The 19,594-nt window shown below is 53.7% G+C and overlaps 1 protein-coding gene across 7 annotated transcripts in view; it reads left to right on the top strand.

Annotated features, from left to right (window-relative positions):
* The window catches only part of STKLD1 (serine/threonine kinase like domain containing 1), a 29,715-nt gene that overhangs the window by 1,693 nt on the left and 8,428 nt on the right, over positions 1-19,594 (top strand). For 3 of the 7 annotated variants that reach the window (XM_037986971.2, XM_037986975.2, XM_073022071.1), the window contains exons 2-10: positions 1,185-1,271; positions 7,229-7,273; positions 8,988-9,062; positions 10,810-10,911; positions 12,917-12,987; positions 14,046-14,161; positions 16,504-16,622; positions 17,764-17,927; positions 19,348-19,478. In XM_037986971.2, the coding sequence (XP_037842899.2) occupies positions 1,185-1,271; positions 7,229-7,273; positions 8,988-9,062; positions 10,810-10,911; positions 12,917-12,987; positions 14,046-14,161; positions 16,504-16,622; positions 17,764-17,927; positions 19,348-19,478 (910 nt within the window). Of the gene's footprint in view, positions 1-1,184; positions 1,272-7,228; positions 7,274-8,987; positions 9,063-10,806; positions 10,912-12,916; positions 12,988-14,045; positions 14,162-16,503; positions 16,623-17,763; positions 17,928-19,347; positions 19,479-19,594 lie in introns of all 7 variants that reach the window. The other 4 variants (XM_073022069.1, XM_073022070.1, XM_073022072.1 and 1 more) reach the window with 4 other exon arrangements.

The following is a 19,594-nucleotide window of genomic DNA, read 5'->3' on the forward strand; positions in this document are numbered from 1 at the left end:
CATCATGTAGAATCAGTGGGAGCCCTGAGCTTGTTTTCTTGCAACTAGACGATCCTCTCTGGGGATGATAGGAGACAGTGACAGATCATCAGGCATTTGATTCTCATAAGGAGTGTGCAGCCTGGATCCCTCACGTGCACTGTTCACAATAGGGTTCGCACTCCTATGAGAATCTAAGGCTGCTGCTAAACTGACAGGAGGCGGAGCTTGCGTGGTAATGCGAGCCATGGGGAGCGGCTGTAAATACAGATGAAGCTTTGCTCCACTGCCTGCTGCTCACCTCCTGCTGTGCAGCCTGGTTCCTAAACAGGTCACAGACTAGGTTGGGGACCCCAGCTTAGAATATCCAGCAGGCTGCTCACAAGGCTGGATTACAGACTCCTAAATCTTTTATAGGCTCTGAGAGTCCCTAGGCTCAGGCTTCCATCCTCATATCTCCTCCTCTGGATCCTGCCCGCCCTCCCACAATCCTCGGATGCATGTTAGCCTCCAGCAATCTCCCGCCCGGTCCCCTGCCCCATAGCACTTGGTCTCTGCACAGAGTTCTGACTTGGTGGCCATCTCTCTGCAACTTTGTCTCAAATCACAGGCTCTAAGGTCAGACCCCCAGAGTTACCCCAGGCAGTGTCCTGCTTTCTAGTGACATAGCCTCAGGCAAGGACCTAGTTCCTTGTGCCTCAGTTTTCCCCAATGTAAACACAGAGTAGCAATGGTGTCCACTGCATAGGGTGCCCGTGAAGTGCTTGGCACCATGCCAGGCACACAATGGCTTCCTGATTGTACCAGCCACAAGACCGGTTACTTTCTTGTTTGAAGCCAGTTTGGAGGTGGATGCTGGAAGCTGAGGTCCCAGGGGTCTACAGAGAGTGAATAAGCCCTTTTCCTCTGGGAAGTTCTTGCTCTTGAGTGCCCAGCCGGTCCTCATTGCAGTTTGGGGGAGGGATACAGGGTTGTAGAAGAAAGAGCTCCAGAATCGGCCCCAAATAGGTGAGATCAGAGTCCTGCCATTGAAAGGCTTCTTGCCCTCCTTGGGCCATTTCCTCTATTGCAAGATGGGGTGGAGCCACTTGCTCTGCCAGCCTGAAAGGGGAGTTACCAGGGCCAGAAAAGGAGTTGGAGCTGGGCTTCTGGAAAGGGATAAGTTGTGTGCATTTCCTGAAAGCTTTTCTCTTCCTTGCTGGTAGGTTTTGTACCAACTGAATCCTGGGGCCTTGGGGGTGAACCTGGTGGTGGAGGAAATGGAAACCAAAGTCAAGCGTGTGATAAAGCAGGTAAGAGGCCAAGCCTGTGCATCCCACGCCAGGTGGTTCTGTGGCTGTGATTTTCTCCAACACAAGCTCTTCCCATGTTGGAGAAGCTTCCTGATGCGGCAGCTAGATTCCTCGCTGCCAGCACTCACAGAGACAAATCTGGTTGGGGTAGACGTGGGGGTGCATGAAGCTCTGTCACCTTGATGGGGAAGCAATGCTAATTTTTACTCCATCACCACCACCTCCTACCATTTACACATCACGTGCTGTATGCCAGGCACCGACTCACTTCATCTCCCGTCAACCCTGTAAAGCAGAAACAATGACCCTGTTTATAGCCAAAGACAGTGAGGCTCAAGGCAGCGCCAGACTAGCCAAGGTCACACAATTTCCCAGAGGGTTTGAATTCAGGCCACCTCATTGGGGGACACCGTGCTACCCAGTGCTGGGCCACCAGTTTTACCAAAAGGGAGCCAGGCCCAGAGAGGATGGGGACTGGCTCAAGGTCACACAGGGCTAAGGTCACACACCAGGTCCTGAGCCCTTCCACCGCACTCCTCACCAGGGCTAGCAGGGCATAGGGAGGTGTAGGCCTGCAGGAGGACAGCCCTTTGTGTGTCCGAGACAGGGAGGTCCAGATCAACAGAGGGACCAGGGTGAGAGAGCTGCTGCAAGAGTCCCTGGCACGCCCTCCTCTCTGTGGTGGTGGCAGGGACCCAGCAGGTTTAAGTCTGGCTGTGCAGCAGGAGGAGCCTTGTTAGAAGCCGCTACTGGGCCAGGCCTCAGCCTGTGCAGCTGCGCAGCCTCACCCTGAATGGTTGGGCCTGGAGTCCTTGCCCCTGCCCTGCTCCCTTGCTGGCTGTCTGTGGGGTTGGCCCCCTTGTCTCACAAGCCACTGAGGCAGAGTGGCTGACTGCTCTCTGAGCAATAAAGGAGCTTTTGTGTGTGTGTGTGTGTGTGTGTGTGTGTGTTTTTCGGAGATAGAGTCTTGCCCTGTCGCCCAGGCTGGAGTGCAGTGGTGCAATCTCAGCTCACTGCAACCTCTGCCTCCCGGGTTCAAGCAATTCTCCCGCCTCGGCCTCCCGAGTAGCTGGGACCACAGGCACATGCTGCCACGCCTGGCTAATTGTATTTTAGCAGAGACAGGGTTTCACTGTGTTGCCCAGGCTGGTCTCAAACTCCTGAGCTCAGGCAATCTGCCTGCCTCAGCCTCCTAAAGTGCTGGAATTACAGGTGTGAGCCACCACACCCAGCCTGAGGAGCTTTTAAAAATGTCAGCCGTGACTAGGCATGGTGGCTCATCCCTGTAATCCCAGCACTTTGGGAGGCTGAGGCAGGTGGATCCCTTGAGGTCAGAAGTTCGAGAGCAGCCTGGCCAACATGGTGAAACCCCATCTCTACTAAAAATACAAAAATTAGCCGAGCATGGTGATGTGTGCCTGTAATCCCAGCTACTTGGGAGGCTGACGCTGAAGAATCACTTGAACCCGGGAGGCGGAGGTTGCAGTGAGTCGAGATTGCGTCACTGCCCTCCAGCTTGGGTGACAGAGCCAGACTCTGTCTGAATTAATTAATTAAATTAAAAATAAAAATATCAGCCAATTATTTCTAAATAAAAATTGGGGAAGGAGAGTGTAGGTAGGAGTTTATGGGTTCTTCCGGTCTTTTTTCCTAAGAGTTTATAAATCTTTTTGGATTTAGGAGAATGGTATTGTTAAAGTTGATAGCATGCTTTTTATATTGCAAGCATTCCCACAGCCGCCTCCTCTCCTGGCTCTGGCAGCTGTGTGGCCTCCCGTCTTGCTTGATGTGCTGTAGCTGACCCAAGCCATCCCTATCACACAGGCTGAGCATTGAGCTCGTTCTCAATTTTTCACTTTGTGTAAACAGCTCTGATAAAGATGCTTATAGCATTATGGGTTTTTGTTTTTTGTTTTTTGTTTTTTGTTTTAGCATCCATGATTTCCTTAGGAAAAATTCCTAGGAGTGAGATTTCTGGGTCATACAATGTAACTTTTTTTTTTTTTTTTTTTGAGATGGAGTTTTGCTCTTGTTGCCTCGGCTGGAGTGCAGTGGTGTGATCTCGGTTCACTGTAACCTCTGCCTCCCGGATTCAAGTGATTCTCTTGCCTCAGCCTTCCTGAGTGGCTGGGATTACAGGCATGTGCCACCACGTCTGGCTAATTTTGTATTTTTAGTAGATGGGGTTTCTCCACTAACATGGAGAGGATGGTCAGGCTGGTCTCGAACTCCCGACCTCAGATGATCCGCCCACCTTGGCCTCCCAAAGTGCTGGGATTACAGGCGTGAGCCACCACAGCCAGCCTTTTTTTTTTTTTTTTTTTTTTTTGGAGACGGAGTCTCGCTTTTGTTGCCCAGGCTGGAGTGCAATGGCGTGATCTCGGTGCACTGCAACCTCCTTCTCCCAGGTTCAAGTGATTCTCCTGCCTCAGCCTCCTGAGTAGCTGGGATTACAGGCATGTGCCACCACACCTGGCTAATTTTGTATTTTTAGTAGAGACAAGATTTCTCCACGTTGGTCAGTCTGGTCTCAAACTCCCGACCTCAGGTGATCCGCCCGCCTCGGCCTCTCAAAGTGCTGGGATTACAGGCGTGAGCCACTGTGCCCAGCCACGATGTAGCATTTTCAAGCCTTTCTATATGTTTTGGCCAACTTCACCTCCTCATATGCCCCCTGGGACAGGAGGAAAGGAAGACAGGAGGGCTCACGCAGTGTCTTTGCCCTGGATTCCACGGGACAGTGCCACTGGCATCTCAGGTCTCTCCATAGATCTGGGAACAATTCACTAACTTTACATGATGGTCTGCAATCACCCCATTATAAGAGTACTTCAGGCCGGGTGCGGTGGCTCAAGCCTGTAATCCCAGCACTTTGGGAGGCCGAGATGGGCGGATCATGAGGTCAGGAGATCGAGACCATCCTGGCTAACACGGTGAAACCCCGTCTCTACTAAAAATACAAAAAACTAGCCGGGCGTGGTGGTGGGCGCCTGTAGTCCCAGCTACTCGGGAGGCTGAGGCAGGAGAATGGCGTGAACCCGGGAGGCGGAGCTTGCAGTGAGCTGAGATCTGGCCACTGGCACTCCAGCCTGGGCGACAGAGCGAGACTCCATCTCAAAAAAAAAAAAAAAAAAAAAAGAGTACTTCATTCATAAGTCTTTTGAGCAACATTCTGGGTGAAGATCTGGTATTAGAGCCAGTGGTAGTATACACCTAGGGCCTGTGCCACCAAGCGTGCTGCAGACTCAAAGCTCTGTGCTTCCCTTGCCACCGGGTACCCTTCCCTTTCCATGCCCCCCCCACCTCCACCTGGAGAAGGCACAGGAAAGAGAGAAGAGCACTGCACATTCCATGCATGGAGACAACCTTTCCCATGTGGGTAAGGAATGAAGTGGTGCGATTGATGCTTTCCCAACCAGAACAAGATGTTCCTGTTTAAAGATGGTCTGAAAATGGATCCTTTACTGATTTCTTGGAATTTATATTATGCTGTCCTAAACTTATCTTTGCAACAGGAGCAGAGATGTTCTCATTGCTCTAAGTATTTTTAGATCTCTGCCTTAGGAATATCTTCCGTTTGTGCCATATGGTGGGGGCAGGAATGGTGGGAGCCTGTCACTCCTGCTAAATAATGATAGTGGTGATGATGGAGGTGGCAATGATGGTGGTAGTGGTGGTGATGGTGGTGGCAGCTAGATGGTGATGATAATGGTGATGGTGTGATGATGGTGATGGTGGTGCTGGTGATGGTCATGGTGATGTGATGATGGTGATGGTGGTGGTGATGGTGTGATGGTGTGGTGGTGGTGGTGGTGGTGGTGGTGTGATGGTGATGGTGTGATGATGTGATGGTGGTGCTGGTGATGGTCGTGGTGATGTGATGATGGTGATGGTGGTGGTGATGATGTGATGGTGGTGGTGGTGGTGGTGGTGGTGTGATGGTGATGGTGTGATGATGGTGATGGTGGTGCTGGTGATGGTCATGGTGATGTGATGATGCTGATGGTGGTGGTGATGGTGTGATGGTGTGATGGTGTGATGGTGGTGGTGGTGGTGGTGGTGTGATGGTGATGGTGTGATGATGTGATGGTGGTGCTGGTGATGGTCGTGGTGATGTGATGATGGTGATGATGGTGGTGATGATGTGATGGTGGTGGTGGTGGTGGTGGTGGTGTGATGGTGATGGTGTGATGATGGTGATGGTGGTGCTGGTGATGGTCATGGTGATGTGATGATGCTGATGGTGGTGGTGATGGTGTGATGGTGTGATGGTGTGATGGTGGTGGTGGTGGTGGTGGTGTGATGGTGATGGTGTGATGATGGTGATGGTGGTGCTGATGATGGTCATCATGGTGATGTGATGATGGTGATGGTGGTGCTGATGATGGTCATGGTGATGTGATGATGGTGATGGTGGTGGTGACGGTGTGATGGTGTGATGGTGGTGGTGGTGGTGGTGGTGTGATGGTGATGGTGGTAATGATGGTGATGATGGTGGTGATGATGGTAATGATGGTGATGATAGTAGTGATGGTGACAATGGTGTTGATGGTGTGATGATGGTGATGGTGTAATGGTGATGGTGGTGGTGGTGTGATAGTGATGGTAATGATGTTGGTGATGGCAATGATGATGGGGATAATAGTGGTGATGACGACGGTGGTGTTGATGGTGTGATGGTGGTAATGATAGTGGTGGTGGTGATGGTGTGATGATGGTGAAGGTGGTGATGATGGTAATGATTTTGATGATGGTGATGATTGTGTGATGATGCTGATGATGATGGTGATGGTGATTTTGGTAATGATGGTTATGAAGATGACGATAGTGGTGATGGTGATGGTGGTGGTGATGGTGATGATGGTGGTGATGGTGGTAATGGTGGTGATGGTGATGATGGTGGTGATGGTGATGATGATGGTAATGATGGTGATGATGGCAGTGATGGTGATGGTGGTGATGATGGTGGTAATGATGATGTTAATTATGGTGATGGTGGTGGTGATGGAGTGATGGTGGTAATGGTGGTGGTGTGATGGTGATGATGGTGATGATGGTGGTGATGGTGATGGCAGTGATGATGGTGGTAATGATGATGGTTATGATGGTGATGATAGTGGCGATGGTGACAGTGGAGGTGATGGATGATGGTAATGGTGGTGGTGATGATGATGGTGATGATGGTGGTGACGGTGGTGATGGTGATGGTGATGATGGCAGTCATGGTGATGGTGGTGATGATGGTGATGGTGGTGGTGATGGAGTGATGGTGGTGGTGTGATGATGGTGATGGTGATGATGGTAATGATGGTGGGGATGGCGGTGATGATGGTAATGATGGTGATAGTGGTGATGGTGATGGTGGTGATGATGGAGTGATGATGGTAATGGTGGTGGTGGTGGTATGATGATGGTGGTGATGGTGATGGTGGTAATGGTGGTAATGATGATGTTAATGATGGTGATGATAGTGGTGATGGTGGTGGTGATGGAGTGATGATGGTAATGGGGGTGGTGGTGGTGTAATGATGGCGATGGCGGTGATGGTAATGATGGTAATGATGGTGATGATGGTGGTGATGGTGATGATGATGGTAATGATGGTGATGATGGCAGTGATGGTGATGGTGACGGTGGTGGTAATGATGATATTAATGATGGTGATGACAGTGATGGTGGTGGTGATGGAGTGATGGTGGTAATGGTAGTGGTGGTGGTGTGATGATGGTGATGGCGGTTATGGTGATGATGGTAATGATGGTGATGATGGTGGTGATGGTGGTGATGGTGACAATGATGGTGGTGATGGTTGTGGTTGTGGTAATGATGGTGATGGTTGTGGTGGAGGTGGTGGTTGTGGTGATGATGGTAATGGTCATGGTGGTGGTGGTGATGGTGGTGATAATGGAGATGATTTGCTACATGTTTATTAAGCTCATGCTTTTGTGCCCTTGCAGGTGGAATGCATGGATGACCATCAAGCCAGTCAGGCCCTGGAGGAGGTAACTCTCAGGGTGGTTTCCCCTCTGGAAGAGCTCAATAGAGCATACACGGATTGTGTTCTATACCTTCTTGTTGAGTGCCTGGGTAAAGGGAAGGCTGGAGGGAGGGATAGAGCATCAGCACCAGTTTTGCCTCAGCTGTGAAGCCAGCAGCCCCAGGTCGTGAAGGGAGGCCATGCCCCAAACACTCACTGCTAAATGCAGGTGCCAACAACTTAGAACGCATATTCCCAGAGAACATAAAGTTTAAATATTGGGCTGCACACAGTGGCTCACGCTTGTAATCCCAGCACTTTGGGAAGCCGAGGCGGGTGGATCACCTGAGGTCAGGAGTTCAAGACCAGTCTAGCCAACATGGGGAAACCCCATCTCAACTAAAAATACAAAAAAATTAGCTGGGCATGGTGGTGGGTGCCTGTAATCCCAGCTACTTCGGGAGGTTGAGGCGGGAGAATCGCTTGAACCTGGGAGGCGGAGGTTGCAATGAGCCGAGATCACACCATTATATTCCACCCTGGGCAATAGAGCAAAACTTCGTCTCAAAAATAAATAAATATTGGCCAGGTCCCTAGGTTAATCTACCAATAACTGTTTTTTAAATATTTTTTCTTCAATATAAAATTATTAATTACAGAAGAAAGTTTTTTAAATACAGAATTGGGTTTTCTTTTGCTTTTACCTTTTTTTTTTCTTTAATAGCAATGGAGTCTCACCATTTTGCCCAGGCTACTTTTGAACTTCTGGGCTCAAGCAATCCTCCCACCTCGGCCTCCAAAGTGCTGGGGTACAGGTGTGTACCACCACGCCCATACCAGAATTGTTTAACAAAGCAAACGTAAATTATCCTTCATTCTACCATTCAGAGCGGCCCAGCAGTAGCATGGTCATTTACAATAATAGCAATAACAGCTGCACTTCGGTTGGATTGGCAAAGCCTCTGAGTAGCCTTTCTTTGTGTTTCTTGAATTTCCCACGAGCTTGAAGGTGTCCCTTCCTATCTCATAGTCACTTGTTTGTCTTCTGGAATTGCTGGCTCTGCAGCTTGGCCAGCAAACATTATTCGGTGTATAGTGTGACTGAAGCACAGTGGTGGGCCCAGGCTACTCGGTAACAAATGGGAAGAAAGAGCATGGGGGCCCACCCAGAGCCCCACGCCGCCATGGCTTTTCACGTTGCTGATTCAATTCCACGGCCCACTAGGCCAGCCGCTTTCACACCCAACCTTCCACCACAAGCAGGTGTCTGTCTGGCTCTGTGTCTCTAAGGCAGCCCTGTCTGCTCCTGTTTGGGCATGTTTCAAAGCACTTTCCGCCAGGGCAGGGGGCACTGGGACCTCTCCGTGGGCCCACCTCCCGGTGCTGCACCACCTCCTCCGGCCAGCCCTGGCTGTGGCTGATCCCCACCTTCCTGGCACTGCCTACCACAGCTCACTCGGTCCCCGTGGCATCCCTGTGAGGCAGATTCCACTGGGACCCCCATTTTCAGATGACAATGTGAGGCCCAGTCGCCCAGCACAGCCAGCACATGCTGGACACAGGACTCACATCAGACTGCCTGGCTCCTAACCACCGTGCAGCCTCCCTGAGCCCGCTCCCCAGCCCGGCTCAGAGCCCGAGGCTTGCATGTTTGTTGGGATGTGTGACAGAGAAGCCCGAGCTGAGAAAGGCGTGAAGAGGCGCTGACTTCTCCGTTTCCTCTGCTCTCATCCTGGCAGCTGATGCCACTGCTGAAGCTGCAGCACGCCCACATCTCTGTGTACCGGGAGCTGTTCATCACGTGGAATGGGGAGGTGGGTCAGAGCTCACATCTACGGGTTCAGCCGCTGCGTGGTGGGCTGTGGGACCAAGCCGAGTGAGCCCAGAGCACGCCCACCCCCCACCGTCAGAATAGCTCGTGTGGCAATGGCAGTGACTCTAAACGTGGCCATACCTGACCTAACACTCACTGGGGCCAGGAACCATGCTGGGGGCTTTCCATGCATCGTCTCATAGGAGCCCCAACAACCTCATTAGGAGGGTTTTTTGGTTTTTTTTTGAGACAAAGTCTTGCTCTTGTCCCCCAGGCTGGAGTGCAATGGCATGATCTTGGCTCACTGCAACCTCTGCCTCCTGGGTTCAAGCGATTCTCTTGCCTCAGCCTCCCAAGTAGCTGGGATTACAGGCGCGTGCCATGATGCCCAGCTAATTTTTATATTTTTAGTAGAGATGGGGTTTCACCATATTGGCCAGGGTAGTGTCGAACTCCTGACCTTAAGTGATCCACCCGCCTCAGCCTCCCAAAGTGCTAGGATTATAGGCTTGAGCCACCGCGCCTGGCCAGGAGGGGTTCTCAACCCATTTGACAGAAGAAGAGACAGAGGCTAACAGAAACAAGTTGCTCCAGTTTACCCAGCTAGTTCGTGACCAAGTCAGAGGACCAGGCGAGGTGGGCCTGATTCCCGGGCTCTGCACACAGCCACCGAGCTTGTCCTGGTGAGCCTGTGCCTCTGATGACAGAGTTTCTACTTTCATGGAAGGCTGTCTCCACAGCCACCCGACGCAAGTGCCGTCCTGGGCCCATGCGCCCCTTCCTCCTGCAGCCCCTGTGCAGGTTACTGACCAGCACCACATCCATCATCACGTGCTAGGAGGGCTGCAGGGCAGGAAGCATGGTCCCTGTGCTCCTGATGGGGCCTAGGGCTCTGGTTCAGGAGCTCTCCAAGGCCACAAAGCTAGTAAACAGCTGACTGGGGACAGAGACTCAGGTCCGGCAGCCGGGTCCTGTAGGCTGGATGACTTCTTGTCTTTACAAGGAGCCTGGAGCTTTCCAGTCACTTCCAATGTGTCTGAGGCAGACAGTGGGAGGCTGAGAAGGCACAAGGGTGCTGGAGGTAAAGAGAGGCCGAGAAGCCTTCTGCCGGGCGCCAGCCTGCATGAGACGTCCACACTGGCGTTCCCACCTGGGGCCAACAATCCCGGGTCTGAGCAGGAAAGACCCCTCATCACATGCTCCTTCTGCTCCAGCTGGGTCTCGGGGAGGGGACCTCACGGCATGCACTCCCAGAGATTTTTCTGAGCACCCACTAATGCTCTCAAGGAGGGTGCACAGAAGCCAAGAGGACATTTCCCTATGGGAGGGAGTGCAGAACTGGGGGCCCTGACCCGGTCTGCTGGGGCTCTGGCCAGGGCAGGCTCCTCAGAGGAAATGGATCTGAGCTGAGCCCTAAAGGGTGAGTAGTTATCCCCGTGAAGCGGGTAGGTAGTGGTCCAGGCAGAGGGGTCCAGGTGTGCAGTGGCCAGGGGACAAGTGCAGCTTCCAGGAAAGTCCAAGTGGCTTGGTGTGGATGGAGTGTGGAGTGGGGGTGGGGCCTGGGAATGGGGAGAGGAGAGAGAGGAAACTGAAGGTGGGACAGGAGGGGCTTGTAGCCCCCTCCAGTGGGCAGCGCTCCCACGACCACTGCGGATGGCAGCTGAGTGCAGGGAGGTCCTGGAGCAGGCGAGCCTGTAGAAGCATGGGGGCCTGGGCATCCCTTGGATAAGGGCCTCCTGTCCCAGCAGATCTCTTCTCTGTACCTCTGCCTGGTGATGGAGTTCAACAAGCTCAGCTTCCAGGAGGTCATTGAGGATAAGAGGAAGGCAAAGGAAATCATTGACTCTAAGGTAAGATCCTCTGGGCACCAGGCCTGGGGGCCACCTAGACCTGTGACACAGGCCCTGCAGCTCGGGGCAAAGTGACAGCGGGAAGGCAGGCACCATGGAGTCCAGCCTTGTTTTTTTCTTAAATGTATGCCTCGAGGCATTGCACCCTAGGACGCATGCAGGTCTTAAGTGCACAGTTTGATGCACTCATATAACTTCTACCCAGTTCAAAGCAGAAGGCGTTCCTAAGCACAGAAGGTTCCCAGTCGGTGACCATGATTCCAGATTGTTCTGCCGGTCCCTGAAGTTCACGTAAATGGACTCCTCCGGCATGCCGCGCGTTCCCGTCTGGTCTCCTTCCCTCAGCTGCTGCATGCACCGGCAAATCATCTGTGCTCATTGCTTGCTGCCACTCTGCTGCCTGGCTGCCCCACAGGCTGTTTCCCTAGTCTTGTGTGGATAAGCACCTGGCCTCGCTGCAGGCTGTTTACCTAGTCTTGTGTGGATAATCATTTGGGCTGTTTCCAGTTTGGGGCCATTGTGAATAAGGCTGCTATGAGCATTGCTGGAAGGCACTCACTTTTCTGGGATGAATACCTAGGAGTGGAATTACTGGGTCGTAGAGTAGGTGTATGTGTAGCTTTGGTAGATGCTCCAAACAGATTTCCAGCGTGGTTTGGTTGGCCCCATGTTTACTCTCACAAGCTGTGAGCATTCCCGGTCCACATGGCGGCCAGCGCTTCACTGTGTCAGTCTTCTTGTTGTCGTTGTTGAGATGGAGTTTCACTCTGTTGCCCAGGCTGGAGTACAATGCACGATCTTGGCTCACTGCAACCTTCGCCTCCCGGTTCAAGCGATTCTCCTGCCTCAGCCTCCCAAGTACCTGGGACTAAGGGTGCCCACCAACACACCCAGCTAATTTTTGTATTATTAGTAGAGACAAGGTTTTGCTATGTTGCCCAGGCTGGTCTTGAACTCCTTACCTCAAGTGATCCGCCCGCCTCAGCCTCCCAAAGTGCTGGGATTACAGGCGTGAGCCACCACGCCCAACCAGTTCACTTTCTTAATGATGTCTTTTGACGACAGAAAGTCCTAACTGTAATGAAGTTCGCTTTCCCGATGCTGTCTCTTATGGTTAGTGCCTTTGGAGTCTAGGAAGCCTTTTGTGCTCCAAGGTCATGAAGATACTCTCCTCGGTTCTGGAAGCTTGGTCGTTTTTGCCTTCGCATTTAGATCTTTCATCTCCCCCAGAAGAATGCTGCCTGCTTTTACCCTGAGAACCGTGTTTGGTGGGACCATGTGCCCCTGAGGGTCTCTTCGGGGCACACAGCTCTTCTCTTACCGTGGGCCTCAGAGGCAGGCCCAAAGTGGGTTTCAGACTTTGTGAGTGAAGCCCTTAAAACACGAAATGTTCCCAGAAACCCAGTAAGTGCAGCAGACCTACTCTAACTGGGGAGAGTGGGAGGATGCCCACGTCCTGCCCCCTCAGCCCCTCTCTGACACCCCAGGGTGGCCCTGAATCCAGGGACCCTAGGAGCCCAGCTTCAGAACCACCACCCTGGGTACTTGATGGAGCCTGTCTCTGACGCCGAACACTCCCAGCATTCTCTCTCAGGGTTCTTTTCATTAGAATGACTTAGAGGAGCGAGCTCGTGTAGGCACCGAAGGCTTCCACCCCTCCCGTACCCACGAGGCCCATCTGCCTCCAGCTCCCGGCAAGTGTGGGGCAGCGCGGGCCACAGGGTGGGGTGCAGGGATGGGGCCCTGCAGCACCCGGGGTCTCTGGTATAGAGACAGCAGTGTGGAGTCTGGAAACTCAGAGTCCTTCTGGCCGCCGCCGCGGCTTTACCATCTGGAGAGCCACCGCACTGAAGCCTCCTCCACCCTGAGCGCTTGGCTGGCTTCAGGCCTGTCTCAAGATGCAGGGAGAGAATACGCCACCATCCTGCTGGCTGCTGTGAATGTCACCCCCTGAAAGCAGCACAGGGCGCCCCTCCCATCCTGGCATCCCCTGCTTCTCCCCCAGTGGATGCAGAATGTGCTGGGCCAGGTGCTGGACGCGCTGGAATACCTGCACCATTTGGACATCATCCACAGGTGACTGGGGCCTCTGACCTCCCTGGACTGTTGGGCTGCTTCGGGAGAAAAGGCACTGAGGCCACTCGGGTGCCAGTGCCCGTGGGCAGGATCTGGGGAGAAAGGCGCACTGGGCCAGTGCAGCCAAGATAGGATGGGGACCTTCCAGACCACCTCCCGGGCTCAGGAGAGGCTCTTCCAAGTGGTCTCAAGCCATGTGCACACGCACAGCTGCACGGGGTGTGCGCTAGCCAGGCAGGTTACTCTAGAGTTCATGGAAGGAAGGAGGCAACAGCCCTGCCAGGAAGAGAGACCAGGCTGCCTGCCGTGGGGCCAGTGTGGGCTGAGTGGGCCCTGCTATGCCTTTGACCACCCAGCGGCCCAGCATCAGGCTGGAGAATCCATGGTCTGAAGGGGCTGGGAGATGGCTCCAATTCTGAACACCAATATCTTATTTAAAGAGGAAGAGGGAAACAATGTGGCTGGGCGTGGTGGCACACGCCCGTGGTCCCAGCAACATGGAGGCTGAGGTGGGAGGATTGCTTGATGCCAGGAGCTTGAGGCTTCAGTGAGCTATGATCGTGCCACTGCACTTCAGCTGGGCAACCCTGACTTAAAGCACACAGATACACACACACACACACACACACACCACGCAGACCATATGTACAAAGGGAATGCTTCACATTCCACATTCAGTGTCATGTCACTAGACATCGCACAATGGCCAAAAATCAATACCCAGTCAAGTGCATAGCTGGGCTATCTAAGGAGGTGAACATGTCAACCAAGGGACCTTTCCGGGTACTGGGTGTGTTCCTACTTGTGGTTGGAGATTCTTCCCCCGGTTTAAAATAATTGAGTCCATTTCTGTACATAGGAAACAACTGCTTAAAAAGTAGACTGAGATGGGGCATTTTGTGGAGGGGAGGAGGGTGTGGGCTGCTGCCTGAGAACCGGGTGGGGCAGGGAGCAGAGAGTCAGGCTCAGCACGCACGTTGGTCCCACCTGGGGTCGGGGGTGGTGGCTGCCCAGGCAGCCCCTTGGCACCCAGAGGCGAACCCCCCTCTTGGTTTCAGAAATCTCAAACCCTCCAACATCATCCTCGTCAGCAGTGACCACTGCAAACTGCAGGACCTGAGCTCCAACGTGCTAATGACGAACAAAGCCAAATGGAATATCCGTGCGGAGGAAGGTGGCAGGGGCTCCCCTAAGTCGTGGGAGAGGGGCTTGGCGCCTAGAATCCAGACGGTGGTGGCCACTCTGGGTGCTGGAGTGAGGCAACATCAAACAGCTGTTTGCTCAGAAGGTCCCCACAAAGCCCTAGCCTTGTGTGGACCCCAAAGAGACCTCCTTTGGGTTGTAACTGAGCAGGCGTGCCACCACCAGGGGCAGAGGCAGGGTCCCAAAGACACCCAACATTTGAGAGAAACAAAGTCGTGGTTGTTTGTGGTACCCCAGAAAATGTTGCTTCTCAGGGAGGGAAAAGAAAGCTTTGGAAGGAAGGAAATGAAAATGCCCAGGACGGAGGGTCTGTGGGTGCCACGCACTGACTGCGTGTAGATCACTGAGTCCTAAAACAACCCAGGAGATGACTGGGGTGGGTGGCAAGGGGAGACGAGTTCTCGTTCCTTCGAAAAGATGGCCGGAGAAAGGAGGCTGGAGAGAGTAACCACAGAGGAGGAGTCCGGAGTCCAGAGTCCCAGGGTGGCAGTGGCTGGTTGCACTCTGTCCTTGGTAGACAGAAGATGAATAAGTAGATGGGTGCATAGATGGGTGGGTGTGTGGTTAGTTGGGTGGGTGAGTGGATGGATGGTGGGTGAGTGGATGGATGGATGGATGCGTGGGTGGGTGAATGGATGGATGGATAGATGGGTGAGTGGATGGATGGTGGATGGATGGGTAAGTGGATGGATGGTGGATGAGTGGATGGATGGATGGATGGATGGATGGATGGATGGATGGATAGGTGGGTGGGTAAGTGGATGGTGGGTGAGTGGATGGATGGATGGGTGGATGGGTGGGGTGAGTGAGTGGATGGATGGATGGATAAGTGGGTGGATGGATGGATGAATAGGTGGGTGGGTGGGTGGATGGATGGATGGATGGATGGATGGATGGATGGATGGATAGGGTAGGTGGGTGGGTGAGTGGATGGATGGATGGATAGATGGGTGGGTGAGTGGATGGGTGGGTAGGTGAGTAGATGGATGGATGGGTGGATGGGTGTGTGGTTGCATGGGTGGGTGTATGGGCAGATGGGTGAGTGCATGGGTTGTGGGCAGTTGGGTAGGTGAGTAGATGGATGGGTGGGTGGGTGCATGTGTGGATGGATGGGTGGGTGGATGAGTGAGAGTGAGTGAATGAGTGGGTGGGTGGGTGAGTGGATGGATGAGTGGATGAGTGGATGGATGGATGGATGGATGGGAGTATGGGTAAGTGGATGGGTGGGTGGGCAGGTGGGTGGGTGAGTGGATGGATAGGTGGGTGGGTGCGTCAGTGGATGGATGGATGGATAGATGGGTAAGTGAATAGATGGATGGATGGGTGGATGGGTGTGTGGTTGGAGGGGTGGGTGTGTGGGCGGATGGGTGAGCGCATGGGTTGTGGACAGATGGTTGGGTGGGTAGATGGATGGGTGGGTAGGTGTGTGTGTGGATGTATGTGTGGGTGGGTGGGTGTATGGATGAATGGATGGATGGGTGGGTGTGTGGGTAAATGGGTGGGTGTGTGGATGGATGGATGGGCGGGTGAGTGAGTGAATGAGTGGGTAGGTGGGTGAGTGGATGGGTGGGTGGATGGATAGATGGATGGGTGGGTGTGTGGATGGATGGATGGGCGGGTGAGTGAGTGAATGAGTGGGTAGGTGGGTGAGTGGATGGGTGGGTGGGTGGATGGATGGATGGATGGATGGATGGGGTGTGTGTGGATGGATGGGTGAACAGACAGGCAGATGGTTGTTTCTGTTGGAGGTGTAGATGGCACGCATCCTTGGAGTCCAGCTCTTTACTGTTGGGCTGGCGAATGGAGGTCCAGAGAAGGAGGGGCTGCCTGAGGCCAACCAGGGACTGATGGACTCAGAGGAGTCTGCTCTTTTGCCTCCCTGTCTGGGGTTCCAGTTTAGAAAGTAGGGCAGAGCAACTGTAACTTTGCCCCCAAGGTCCTGACATTCAGAAGGGGCAAGAAGTTTAGAGGGGTGCACAGTTTCTTGGCATGTGCCTCTTCCATCTCCTTCTACAGCCATCTTGGGCACACAGACACACCACCCATATGGGCCAACCTGGTGGGCACCTGCCAAGATGGACAGCTTCAGTGGCTCCAGATCAACGCAAAGCTCCTGCTGGCTGGGGCCTCGTCCTCCCCACAGTTAATATTCTCCACCTCTTCTGACAAGGGGAGCTGCAGGGCTCGTGTTGTGTTTCAAGCTGCCTGTGAGGGGCCACCACAGGGGACACAATGCTAGGCAGGATGAGTCTGTCAAGCCCCTGCCCCCAGGGAGCGAAGGACTCAGGGATCCCACCTTGCTCTTACCAACAGACCCCTTTCATAAGTCCTGGATGGCCCCTGAAGCCCTCAACTTCTCCTTCAGCCAGAAATCAGACATCTGGTCGCTGGGCTGCATCATTCTGGACATGACCAGCTGCTCCTTCATGGCTGTGAGCCGCCCTCCCTCCCCCACACCCCTCTCTATACACCCAGGCCTGGGGAGAAGGCTTGGCCTCACCCTGCCTCCCCTCGGCATCCCTTCCCCTGGCTCCCTGCAGGCTGCACGGAGCCCCCTCCTCCACCTGTGGGGGGCCTGCCCTCCTCAGAACCCCCCAGCATGCAGCTCCTGCTGGGCTCTAGCAGGATGACAGCAGTGGTGATATTCAGACCGTCCCACGCGACCCTCACAGCAGCCCTCCAGGTGGTGTCACTGACTCTTAATGGAAAAAAGCCAAGTTCAGGTGCCCTTGTGAGCATGAAGGCTGCACGGAGTTGCAAGCAACGGAAACCCAGCGTGGACCTGAACACACCCAGCTGCCTCATGCACAAGCCCCAGGCTGGTGTGGAGGCGCCTTCTCTCCTCCTGCACATCCTTAGCACGTAGCTCTTTCTCTCATCCCTGCTGGGGCCCCTGCACCATGGCCACTGCCTGTGGGCAGGAAGGAGGGGAGGCAGAGGGCCCCACTGGCCCCGTGAGCACTCCGAGGTCACTCTGGCTGCAGGGAGGCAGGGAAGTCCAGCCTGTTGCTTCCTACCCTCTATATGCAGAAGAGAAAGTGGGGAAGGCCTGCCATGCCCCAAACAAGGAAGCTCCCCTTCTCCGCAGCACCACCTGCAGGCACCGAGGTCCCCAGAAAGGACAGACACCTGACTGGGCCCAGGTTCCTCATGCTCTCCCAGACCCCCAGACTCCACCTCTGAGAAGCACCTTGCCACTCCCTTCCTTTGGAAAACTCCCAGGGAAATGAGAGCCTTCCCACTATGGAGGCTGTGTGACATCCTGGAGCGTGACCCTGGACACGCTCACACTCTGTGAAATGGGCATGCTGTCTTACTGGCTGGGTCTAGATCAGGGGGCTTCTTGGCAGGACTCTACCCTGGGAGACAACCCGCTGGCTTCTCTGAAACTCCATTTCTTATGGAAGAGCTTGGGGCCCCTGGGGTCTCTGGGCATTCTTGTAGGCAGTGGCCACACCTGGCTCTCCCTGGTCTCCTCCTGGATTTCTTGGTCCCTGGTCGCCCTCTGCCCATGCTGGGGCCTAGTTTCCATTTACTTAAGGTAATGCACAGAGCTGTCCTCTCTCCGTGCAGAGCACAGAAGCCATGTATCTGCGGAAGTCCCTCCGCCAGAGCTCGGGCAGCCTGGAGACCGTCCTGAAGACAATGGAGGAGAAGCAGATCCCGGATGCAGAAACCTTCGGGAATCTTCTGCCCAGGATGCTCCAGATCGACCCCTCGGATCGAATAACGATAAAGTGAGCTCAGGGTCGGGGTTTATTTTAACCTATGGATTTATCTTTCAACATCTCTCCACCCTAATACAAACACAACTAGTTGGCTTTGTAACACCTCAAAGAACTCCATCACAGACGCCCTGATTATCCCTGCACTGCTGGGCTTTTCCCAGTTCTGGCGCTCCCAAACCATGCTGCGGCTAGTGATCCCAAATGCACCTCTCTGAACACTGGGGGGAGCAGACTGACTCCCAGAAGGCACAGGAGGCACAGTCTCCAGGACCCATGACACTTTTAGGGTTCCAGAAAAAAATTTTCATTCTACGTTAAAAAAAAATTCCTAAAGACAGTGGTCACCTTTAAAATTTTCATTCTAACTTATTTTAAAATCAAAAGACAAAAGTAAATACATAACACTGGCCGGGTGCAGTGGTTCATGCCTATAATCCCAGCACTTTGGGAGGCCGAGGTGGGCAGATCATTTGAGCTCAGGAGTTCGAGTGTAGCCCGGGTAACATGGCGAAATCCCTGTCTCTACTAAAAATACAAAAAAATTAGCTGGGTATAGTGGTGCATGCCTGTGTTCCCAGCTACTGGGGAGGCTGAGACAGGAGGATCGCTCGAGCCCGGGAGGCAGAGGTTGCAGTGAGCCAAGATCGTGCCACTGCACTCCAGCCTGGGCGACAGAGCGAGACTCCATCTCAAAAATAAAAAAGAATCCAGGCCAGGCACGGTGGCTCACGCCTGTAATCCCAGCACTTTGGTAGGCCGAGGTGGGTGGATCACTTGAGGTCAGGTGTTCAAGACCGGCCTGGCCAACAGAATGAAACCCCGTCTCTACTAAAAATAGAAAAAACATTAGCTGCGCGCGGTGGCGGGCACCTGTGGTCCCAGCTGCTCGGGAGGCTGAGGCAGGAGAATTGCTTGAACCCGGGAGGCGGAGGTTGCAATGAGCCGAGATCGTGCCACGGCACTCCAGCCTGGGTGACAAGAGTGAAACTCCATCTCAAAAAACAAACAAACAACAAAAAAACAAAACAAAAAACAAACAAACAAAAAAACCCCAACACTATAGCAAGGAATCCAGCCTGGGTCATATCCATCTTTATACCAATGCAGTTGTACAATCTGGGTTTTCATGTTTCCATGGAGGCAGGGGACCACAAGGGCAAAAGTGCCAGGGCCCGGGACTGTCCCCCAGCTCTATGAGCTGAGGCCGTGCCTCCGTGGAGTACTTCCCTGGGTGTGGAATTACTGGGGTGCTTGCCGGACACACTGGGAACACTATGAGAGACCCTGCCAAATGGATCCCAAAACAGTGAGGTCAGTGTCCAGCGTCCGCACGGATGGGCAGCCCGGAGCCGGAGGCAGAGGGAGAGCCCCACGGGGAGGCGGCAGGGGGCGCTGCTGGGTTACTCAGCCCTCTCTGCTCCTCTGCTAGGGACGTGGTGCACATCACCTTCGTGAGCGGCTCCTTCAAATCCTCATGCATCTCTCTGACCCTGTACCGGGAGACGGTGCCCGCGTCCATCACCGACATGCTGTTAGAAGGCAACGTGGCCAGCATTTTAGGTGATGTGATGCTGGGGACACACAGCTCCTGTCCATGGCCCTGGCATCCTGTCGTTTAGTTCCAGAGGGTTCATTATTTATGCTCCTGGCCTTGCTCCACACGCACGACCAGTGGG

This window comes from Chlorocebus sabaeus, chromosome 12 (assembly GCF_047675955.1).
Source record: "Chlorocebus sabaeus isolate Y175 chromosome 12, mChlSab1.0.hap1, whole genome shotgun sequence".
Classification (NCBI taxonomy): Eukaryota; Metazoa; Chordata; class Mammalia; order Primates; family Cercopithecidae; genus Chlorocebus; species Chlorocebus sabaeus.